Source organism: Chanodichthys erythropterus, chromosome 18, assembly GCF_024489055.1.
Source record: "Chanodichthys erythropterus isolate Z2021 chromosome 18, ASM2448905v1, whole genome shotgun sequence".
Taxonomy (NCBI): Eukaryota; Metazoa; Chordata; class Actinopteri; order Cypriniformes; family Xenocyprididae; genus Chanodichthys; species Chanodichthys erythropterus.
Window position 1 is genome coordinate 34,473,092 of NC_090238.1, and position 11,122 is coordinate 34,484,213.

Here is an 11,122-nt window from a genome sequence, read left to right on the forward strand (position 1 = left end):
AATATTTTACGGGCTTGTAATTCAAAACTTATAGAAGTATTCCTAAGTTGAAATCTAATGCCTCATTGAAAGCAGACTTGTGTTTGTAAATCTAATTAGGACACATGATATCTCACTACGTGGCACTGTATCAAATTTCTGAGCCCAACAGCTATGAGAAAAACAGTTTTGAGTTTAAAGACTTAGACCATGATGAAGTGTTGCTCAGGGAGTTTATAATAGCCTGCAGTTTTAGTTAAGAATAGTCTCACATAATCATAAAGCATTATATCTGACAAGATTTTACTGAATGACCACATATTAAACACCAGCTCCTTCAAAGACGACTAAACAATTCAAAAGAGGTCAATTCAGGAGTTTTACAGTTATGTCATCTGGTAAGCCTGAAGAAACACCATTAATTAGATTTAATGCCACACTGACTTTTGCATTTCCCAGGAGTGCTGCAGAGATAAAAACAATCGTACAAGGTGCGCCAGAGCGCATATGCCAGTAACACAACAGAGCCGAACAACAGCTTGATTTCCACTGCATGTGGACGCTGTGACTCATGTTTAACAAATGATATTGTTAGAATGCTTCGTGAAAATACTGAGCCTAGAAAAGCCTGACGTGAGGAAGGATGAGAGATATTCTGGTATTTAAACGTATACTTTAAATACTTCAACAACAATGGCAGCTAACAGAAATAATTTAAAAACCATTTTTTTGACAACAAAGTTGAACTACAAATGACTAAAACTGAAATAAATTTAAATGAAAGCTAAATAGAAATAAAATATAGATATTAAATGAAAAACTTAAACTTTAAAGGGTTAGTTCACCCAAAAATGAAAATTCTGTCATTTATTACTAACCCTCATGCCGTTCCACACCCGTAAGGCCTTCAGAACACAAATTAAGATATTTTTGTTGAAATCCGATGGCTCCGTGAGGCCTTCATAGGGAGCAATGACATTTCCTCTCTCAAGATCCATTAATGTACAAAAAACATATTTAAATCGGTTCATGTGAGTACAGTGTTCAATATTAATATTATAAAGCGACAAGAATATTTTTGGTGCATCAAAAAAACAAAATATAGTGATGGCCGATTTCAAAACACTGCTTCAGGAAGCTTCGGAGCATAAATGAATCAGTGTATCGAATCATTATTCGGATCGCGTGTCAAACTGCCAACGGCTGAAATCACGTGACTTTGGTGCTCCGAACCCCTGATTCGATTCATTTTTTTGCCGCGCCAAAAATATTCTCGTCGCTTTATGATATTAATATAGAACCACTGTACTCACATGAACTGACTTAAATATGTTTTTAGTACATTTATGGATCTTGAGAGAGGAAGTGTCATTGCTCCCTATGGAGGCCTCACGGAGCCATCGGATTTCAACTAAAATATCTTAATTTGTGTTCTGAAGATTAATGAAGGTCTTATGGGTGTGGAACGACATGAGGGTGAGTAATTAATGACAGAATTTTCATTTTTGGGTGAACTAACCCTTTAAGTACTTCAATGAAAATGGCTACTAACTGCAATAGTTAAAGCATTAGTTCACTTCAGAATTAAAATTTCCTGATAATTTACTCACCTCCAACAGTTACCAACGGGTTGAAGGTCCAAATGTCAGTTTCAGTGCAGCTTCAAAGAGCTCTACATGATCCCAGACGAGGAATAAGTGTCCTATGTAGTGAAACGATAGGTCATTTTCTAAAAAAATTAAAATTATATATTTTTTAACCAAAAATGCTTGTCTTACACTGCTCTGCGATGTGCCACGATTATGTAATCACGTTAGAAAGGTCACGCATGACGTAGGTGGAAGTACCGTGGTAAGGCGAAAAACCTAAAATCTAATTTTCTTTTTAAAGTCCACTATATGGAGAAAAATCCTGGAATATTTTCCTCAAAAAAACTTCATTCTTTTCAGCTGAAGAAAGAAAGACATAAACATCTTGGATGACATGGGGGTGAGTAAATTATCAGGAAATTTTAATTCTGAAGTGAACTAATCCTTTAAAAACATATTTTTAAAAAACTAAATAAGTTTAAGATGAACTAAAAATGACTAAAACTGAAATATATTTAAATTAAAGCTATAATAGAAATAAATATAAAAAACAAACTAATAAAAATGTTGAAAGCACATAAAACTAAAATTTAAACTAAACTAAATATATATATATAAAATAAAAGCTAATTAAACACATTTATAAACTATTATAGTAATATTAAAAGTATGTAAATATTAAGTATATAAATAATACTAAAATAACACACACTTATTATATATATAAAATTAGTTAAACATTTTAATACTATCAAAAAGAATAAAGGCAAATCAAACAGCAAATTACCCATCTGGGTTTGCCCTATAGCCGCAGTGGTAACCAATCCCTCAAAAACATTTCATCTTAAATTACAACTCATTCCATATGCTGCCGGCCTGCTGGCAGATGGGTAATTCCACAAAGCACTGAAGTAATAACCGAGCGTCGAGTGAACGATCCACTCAAAGAGTCTCATTAGCTCTAACACATCAGAAATAAAGGAGATAAAGGAAGTTCCTCATATGGAGAACACAGCAGGGATGCAATCTCAAGAGGGGGGTGGGGTGGGGGGGGTGGGGATGGAGGTGAGGTCGGGATGGAGGTGAGGTCGCCATAGGTGGTCGTTTTCAAGGTTTCAAAGTTAATCATACGATACAAGCTATGAGACGTTTCTTTTGAAATGAGAATTTAATGAACTTTATGGTCTTACAGATGTAGTTTATTTGCTTATCCGATACCAGATTCTCTAAATTGTAATGTTGACATGCATTCTCTGTAAAGCTGCTTTGAAACCATATGTATCGTGAAAAGCGCTATACAAATGAAATGTGAATGGAATTGAATTATAGTTCTCATATGTGCAACACTGTGCACATTAACATTTCAAAGAAGGGCTGTTACTACTTCAAACTCCAATATTTGGCTTGGTCAGCCAATATTTTAAATGACTGAGTCTCATTTTTTTGCATTTAGTTCCCCCAGTCTTGAATATTATACTCTGAAGTACACAGGAATCAGGTGGTGCATTATAATCCAAAACCCTTGCCCAGGTTGGAACATGGAAATACATCAAGCATTTCATTTTGAGTATTGGGAGGCAGACGCTCATCTGTCTTGATCGTGCAGGATGCCAATCTGATCACCTGCGTGAACAGGCAAAAAGTCTGCCCTCCAGCAGAGACAGAAGCAAGTCAAATGAGTTTGGAATATAAGCCATGGTCTTGGGAATAATTTGTTTTCTTTAATTTTGTGTGTACTTAGATTTTGAAATTGAACTGGGTTCTTCTTATTGCTCTGGCATGGATGTGACTTTCAATCATTTTTTTTTTTTAAACACGTTTCCATTTGAACATGCAGAGACAACAAGAAGTGCAATTTACCCAGAGAATTCACAGAATTGCTGTATGTTTGTGCATCTCAACCAGCACAATAAAGCAACACTGGCTCAAACAATGGCGTGAGTTTGGAATGGGACTAACCAACGGCAGAAGGGAAGAGTGTTTGGAGAAACTTCTTGGAAAAGAGTTATTTTTTTTTGCGATTTCGTTTAGAAAGGTAAGGAATAGGGTAAAAATTAATAGATACCATCATAGTTTCCCCAGTTGGTAAAAACAGTTCATTAAGACAACTGTTTTGTATTACAAATGTTCTGAAATGTTTAAAGAGTCAAATGAGGCATTATCTCACTAAATATGCACTAATTTGCATACATTTCCAGAACAGAAATCTAAACATTGGATAAAGCAAAGTTCAGAATTCTTGTTTAATTTTGTTAACATTTTTTTAAAGAGGGGATTTTGGATATCTCTTATCAAGGATTAAAGCGTTATATAAATCAGTCGAATGAAATATAGACGAACCCCTCAGTAAAAACCTTTAGAATATAGATGAGAATAAAACTGAAGTTTTTTGCATAAGTGCTACTGATTGTGCATGAACAAAAAACCCACTCTGAGAAAACTGCCTTTGAAGATATGCATTATAATTGAAATTAACAGATGCAAAAAGACCAAATGTAATAAAATGAACATTTAAATGTGTATTTTGGATGTTTTCTTTCCACTAGACTGAAAGAAGACAAGTTACGGAAGCACAATTAAGAGTCTAAAATCTCAAAATGTATCAATGCCTGAAAAAAAAAAAATGGTATTTTTCACAACGCAAGAACAAAAACCCAAACTTCATGTGTAGATTCAGCAACAGGTCATTTTATTTTGACTCCATTTACAGATATTTTATTGAATTTCAGCAACAAATAATCAATTTCCAAAGTAAATAACTTATTTAAAGAAGCAAATTTATTCATTTATTTTTGTGCAAATTTCCTTTTTGGAAACTTCCTATAGGAAGAGGTTGAGATAGCAGTAACATGAAATGTAAGCATGACCTAAAACAAAAAATTAAACTCTTTGCTGTTTGTGTAGTCTGAGAATGAGCCGTTTGATTTGCCTTCTCTTCCTCTTCACTGTTCTCTGTGAAAACCAGCCGTTCAAGTCCATGTTGTGATGGAAAGATTGTGGTGGGTCCTAAAAAGATTTGGAGTAAGAACTACTTTTAGGGAAGAAGAAAAAAAAAAATTCAAGCTAAACATCTAGACAGAAACATGCTCATCAGTTTCTACAAAGTGAAAATACCTTGAGGAAGCTCTCCACATACTGCAGGACGTAGATGCCACAGTCTGTATAGTTATCCTGCTGTGGGACGAGGGGATTCCATCCTTTCATCACTTCCTTTCCAAAACTCTGCTGAGAGCCCATTTTGACCTTCCATTCCTCTTGTAAGTATCTTGGATTTACAGAAAATAAGTGGCCAGAATGGCAATATTGTCTTGTATTCAATTATCAAACATCTTCAGTTTTTTGTTGTGATGCATTAAACATTTTACCGTGTATTCTATGGAAGTTTGTTTCCGCCACTGAATAAAAGGTAATTGCAACCATCTCACAATTCTGACTTTTTTCTCACAATTGTGTGATATAAAGTCCCAACTGCGAGTTATAAGGTCAGTATTTAAAGATATAAACTTGCAAGAAAAAAAAAAGTCAGAATTGTAAGTTTATATCCCGTAATTCTCACTTTATAACTCACAATTGCAACTTTAAATCTTTCTCAAATTTGTTTTTCCCTTCACAATTTACATTTCGCAAATTTTTTCAAATTGTTACGAGATTTACAATAGTCACAATTGCAAGATTTTTTTCCCACTCAGAACTGGAATTTATAATTCACAATTCAAGTTTATATCTCAAAATTCTGATTGAATAAAAATTGCGAGAACAATAAGATGTAAACTCAATTCTGAGGAAAAAAAAAAAAAATCTGAATTGTGAGATATAAACTTGCATAAATATAAACTTTCCATGGCGAAAACAAGCTTCCATAGTATTCTGCTATTTTCAATGTGCTACCCAGGTAAATTTAACTAGCTGGCTAACATAAATGAGGTTTGGGAGCAGATTTCCATTTCTATGTCAGCTTTGAGTCCTTGGAATGGATTTAAATAAATGCTTCCTTCTAGCAGGCCTATACAAACGCCTCCAATGAGATTTGAATGTGGTCCAGTGCAGGACCTGGCTTTCTAGGCTGCCAAACTCCCCCTTGAGGAAGGCAGCATTTTGTCTCATAGGAAACAGTTGTTAATTGGTGACATTTGCTGCCTAATGCAGGATACAGAAACACAAGACAAAATGTGTGCTCGCTATTAACGCACAGGTGCAAAAATAATCAACCACTTGAAACAGAAGAAGATAATTACTCTTGGAGTATCTGCACCACCGATGATCTTTCACTGCAGGTGAGGGAGTCCATGATGAGTATGCATGGCCTACAAACATAGACAGACAGTCAGTCAGTGACAGGGTACAATGAAGCATTGCATCCACTAAAAAAAGTGCTACTGCCATCTAGTGATTGGTAAAGAGAACATTCTGAGGGAGAGGAAATGTTCTTGACTTACTGTTTAGAGACATCGTTAAGGGCAGATCTGTTCTTGACAACCTGTAATTCAGAAATAGAAAAGGTTATTTCAGTTTTTACCGATTTGTAAGAGCAAGACAGAGATTAATTCACATTACCTGAACATCATCCTCAGCCTCATCATCTGAAAGGAAGCAGAAACTGTGGTTGAAGTCATATGCTCTCAATACACTTTAAAGGTACAATATGTAAAATATCCAAAAACCACTAGGCTAGTGTTATATATTTTGTCCAGCTGATTATTAACAATATCTCTAATGTTTTCAACTACTTGTAAATCATGAGAAAATTCCCATTCTAAACAGTGACACGGGGCAGTGCAGTCGCCTGTCAATGACGTCAGTTACCTTTGTTACCGCCTTTACTGACGTAGAAACCACATGACAACAGTGCCGTGGACAAATGCGGAAGTAGGATCTAGAGTCCAGCAAACCACTAGCTTGCTTCAAGCAGTTCCTTATTTACTTCTTGCACGTTTTATGGTGGATTGTGTTACTTATTTATGGAACATAATTACTGTTTAGCATCTGCCGCTGGTTCTGTCGACAAGGAAAGCTCCCGTAAACTCATGACCGGAAAAGCGAAAGCGGCGCCGGCGGCTGTGTCATAATAAAAGTCCCGCTGCTCGTGAGGCGTGTGCTGATCAATCGCTCCAGCTCCTCGTTCAGCTCCCGCAACACTCAGTCCTGCTCTGCTTCATACTACAGTAACGTTAATAATCGCATCCACGAACATGAGTTCTTCCAGACTCCAATCCCTATTCTTTTGCACCGTCCATTGAGATGGAGACCACATGTCCCAAGTTTCCGCTCTAAAACTTGGCGTCATCAAACTACGCCTTTGTTTTGAATAGGCTTCTAGCGACCTCTAGCGGAAAAAAATATCACAAATTGTACCTTTAACTTGTGTTAAAAACATGTAGATATACTTTCGAAACAGCATTTAGCGTTTATTTTAGCCTTGACCCGTAGACTTTTATCATTCTTATGTTTTTAGAAACGAAGTCAAACAAAAACTAAATGACATAGTTCACAAAAAAAAAAATTGTCATTAATTCCTCACCCTCATGTCGTGCCAAACCCTTAATACCTTCATCTTCAGAAGACAAATTAAGATCTTTTTGATGAAATTTGAGAGCTTTCTGTCCCTCCATAGACAGCTTGACACTTTGGCGTTTCAAAAAGTTCATAAAGAGATTGAAGAACTAATTAAGTGGTTTAGTCCAAATTTTATGAAGAGAAAAATTTAAATTCTTAAATTTAGGCTTTTGTTCAAGTTTTTTTTTTTTGTCAAGCAGGTTCAGTTTATATTCGCTGATCAATGTTTATATGTGAATAAAAGCCTAAATTCAGTCTGTTCCTCATATAAAGCAATCAAGTCTCGACATGAGGGTAATGACAGAATTTTCATTTTTGGGTGAACTATCACTAACTTATATTGAACCCGTGTTGTAAGTTGTTATAAAAATTAAAAAAATGTGTTTCTCAGTTCTATATCATATTCTCTCACTCAAAAGAGCAGAAGCAAACTAATTCATCTTACACATTTTGTCCTTTACACTACCATTTTGCACTGGCACCACATCGGTTTTCTAAATTACCTATGGATTGACTCCATCTGGAGAGTGGCTTTGAGGATTCTGGAGAGTAGAAGAGGGACATGGGATTGGGTGGAGATTGATCGAAAAGATACTCCACTGAATGCTTTCGCCCACTGAGGTGAGGATCCAAATCACTGGTCTGTGAAATCTTGCCAGGAAAACAGATGACAGCCAGGTACCAGTGCGCCCTTAGGAGACATTGCAAAGGATGGGCTCTTATTAAGACATGCTCTTTATTTTACCTAACCTACACAACCTAACCTGTAAAACCATTTTTAAAAAGATCACCAGGGATGCAGAATGTACAATTTTGTGAAGAGACTTACATTTGATTAATTGGGACAAATATAAAGTCCTTCTCAAAAAGGTTGACATTCTTGGTCCACGTTTTCACCCGATTGTGTCGGCGCTCCTGAATGCTGTGGTACAGAGCGATGTTTACACCAATTATAGTTAAGTATTTTTACAAGACCGTATTCTATACATACGATAAACCTGTAGTTTCTGGAAGCCTTTTATGATCCTCCTGAGTGAGGTGCTTGAAGAAAAAAGAACTGAACACATGGCATTTGGTGGCATCCTCCTTGTCCTGCTGCTCGCAGACCAAATACCTGGCCAGAAACAAGATGCATGTCATCACAGTGCCAGTGGACTAAAGTAGATTCTACTTTGTACTTTAACCACTTCAACCTTAGATAGAAGTCTAAGATCACATCGTTTAGGAATTCGCCTTCCTCAAGACAGTCGAGGTCCTCTTCTGTGATGGTTAGACCCCGTTTAGCTGGAGGAGGTGGGTACACAACCAGTCTGCAAAAAGATGGTGAGAAGAGTTCTTCTAGATAAGAATATCACAATAAATGATGAGCTCAGTTTAGGCCAGTCAACTGACTTTTTGATTTCCTGTTTGGGCGATGAAGGGAGCATGATCAAATCGTCTTCATCACTGTCTGAGACACTGAGGGTTGCAATTTCACATCGAAGAGCATCAGGAGTGGACGAAAATGGCTTCAAGGCCTGCTGAATGTTGAGAGAAAGAGCTAAACAACTGAAAAAAAATGTTAAAGGCAGATTTTATTTTGCACTATTGTGTCATTAATGCTCAAAGATTCAGATTTGATTGAATCTGTGTTCATTTGACAGGAATCGGAAAGGGGCTAATGAAAGAACGTGGAGGTAGAAAAAAAGGGAAATGGGAAGAGGAAAGGAAAGGAGTAAAAACACAGAGAAAAGAATTAAAAGGAAATGAATAAGAAACAAAAAGTAAAAGGTAACTAAAAAAGGAAAGGGAAAATGGAAGTAATAGGACAAGGAAAGGGGAAGAAAAAGGACAGAAATGGAAAGGAACTGAAAAAGGAAAGGGAAATGAAAGGGGAAATGGAAGTAAAATGACAATGAAAGGGGAAGTAAAGAAAAAAGTAAAGGAGAAGTAAAGTACAGAGAAAGTGAGGTAAAAGAAAATGAAAGGGAGAGAAAAAAAGTAAAGAAATGAAAAGGAAAGGAAAGACAATGGAAGTACAAGGAAAGAAGAAGGAAAAAGACAGAAAAGGAAGTAAAAGGGGGGAAAGGCGAAATAAAAGGAAAGGGAGATAAGAAAAAAGTAGGGAAGGGAAGGGAAGGGAAGGGAAGGGAAGGGAAGGGAAGGGAAGGGAAGGGAAGGGAAGGGAAGGGAAGGGAAGGGAAGGGAAGGGAAGGGAAGGGAAGGGAAGGGAAGGGAAGGGAAAAAGGAAAAAGCAGGCAAAAGGAAAACAAAAAGAAAATAAGTGAAATAAGAAGTTTGAGAAACCTGACGCGTGACAGGAAGTTCATCCTCTTCAAACCTGAGCATGGTGATCTGAACACAGAAAAATAATAGATGTTATTGGACAAGACAGCAGAAAGAAAAGCAACAGTTCTATACAGAGAAAGATGACGGAAGAGCACTAATCATTTTTAGGTCCAGATTGGTCTTAAAGATGCACAAAGTCACTTAAATATTTTACACCTAAAGATATGTTATAATAATTAGGGGTGTGACGAGACCGGTATCTCACGAGATGAAACGAGACTTGAGATTGAGTTCACAAGACGAGATGAGACAAGATTTTTACACACTATTTTTAAGAAATCCTCAATGGCAAAATACATGACTAGAAAAAATATTCTGCATTTGTCTTTAAAATGCTATAACTAATCATCTTGTAATAAATGTCATTTCAGTTCTACTTTCTGAGTATGAATTATCATCTGCAGTAAAAGACAACAATACCCAAGCACTGTAAAAGGTTTTGCCACAATCTCAACTGACTGACTTCTCTTCTGTATGATTTCAGTCTCTTCAGACCTTACTGTACATGATTTATGAGCTTCTACAACTTTAGACCTCATAACTGAACTCCTTTCCCCAAACTGATCATAAAAACAGTATAAATAAAAATGGTAACAATCTACAATAAGCAGGGGCGGTTTCTTCATTAGGGCAATTGGGCGACGCACCACCAAAGTGAGAAAGGGACGGATTTTTCAACCACAGAGTTACGCTAGCTGTCACTGCTAGGCTGTTTGTTCTGCCTCTGGATATAGTCCAATCAGCGTCGAGTCACGCTCTGTGGAGTACCGCCTCTTTTTGGGCAATTCAGTCTGGCGGAACTTTGCCCCGAGTGCTCCCATAGACTTCCATTCAAATAACTTTTTTTTTCGAACTGCAGGCACTGCAATTCAATCTCTATGGGTTCCGGGAGGGCTCGCACTAACGTGCTTTCGTCATCATACGTAACCTTAACTTGTGCAAGCGATTGGTGGAAACAACCATACCTCTGCTAATAATTTGTTTTAAGCTGAAGTGGCATTTAATAATTTCCTCAGTGCATAAGTTACATTTCACAGACAAATTCTCCATCTGTAAAAGTTAGAAAGTCGAGAAAATATTTCCATTTTGCAGTCAGGCGTGGACGAGCTTCAGCAAGCACAAACTTCCGTGAACGAGCGCCGCCGCGCGCCGAACAGACAGAGTGCAATCTGAGTAAAATACATTTTGCTCAAAATATTTGTTGAAAATTTGTTTCTGTTGGCGAACATAATTATGTCATATGTAGAATTTCGAAGTGTATTTGTACGATAGAAGTAACTGTGTAAAGTGACTATTCTAGGGTAATCAAAATAATAATAATTATTAGTCTGTTCTTTTGTTCTTATTTATTTTCATTTTTAGTTTAGTGTATTTAATTTCTGCTTCAAAAAAACATTTTGTTTTAGATTATAAAGGTACAATTTTAGAATGTAGCCTAGGCCTAATGTGATTTGACCCCTTTTTTAGACATGATTTATAGCATATAGTACAGTTACATTCATGTTTGTTTTTATAGCCTTCAATATGAACATTGTCTCTAAGACAATATTGGGCAGGATCTTAAATATTATATTTTTTTAATTAAATACAGATTTTTTTTTTTTAGATCTCAGCCCTATGGCATGCTTTAAATACTGAATTTTCCATGTTTTAGATAGATACATTATTATATC

General features: G+C 36.3%; 1 protein-coding gene and 1 long non-coding RNA gene across 2 annotated transcripts; both read right to left on the reverse strand.

Annotated features, from left to right (window-relative positions):
* Positions 1–4,448: 4,448 nt before the first annotated feature.
* On the reverse strand, positions 4,449–7,177 carry senp6b (SUMO specific peptidase 6b). Its single transcript, XM_067366928.1, has 6 exons — positions 7,087–7,177; positions 6,123–6,148; positions 6,005–6,045; positions 5,804–5,872; positions 4,683–4,833; positions 4,449–4,574 (listed from the first exon to the last, which is right to left on the reverse strand). The coding sequence occupies exons 1-6, from the start codon at positions 7,175–7,177 to the stop codon at positions 4,449–4,451; spliced, it is 504 nt and encodes a 167-aa protein (XP_067223029.1).
* Positions 7,178–7,678: 501 nt separating this feature from the next.
* On the reverse strand, positions 7,679–8,213 carry LOC137006150 (uncharacterized). The gene is made up of 3 exons (XR_010892483.1): positions 8,113–8,213; positions 7,951–8,043; positions 7,679–7,812 (listed from the first exon to the last, which is right to left on the reverse strand). It is a non-coding gene; the product is annotated as an uncharacterized lncRNA (long non-coding RNA).
* Positions 8,214–11,122: the final 2,909 nt, after the last annotated feature.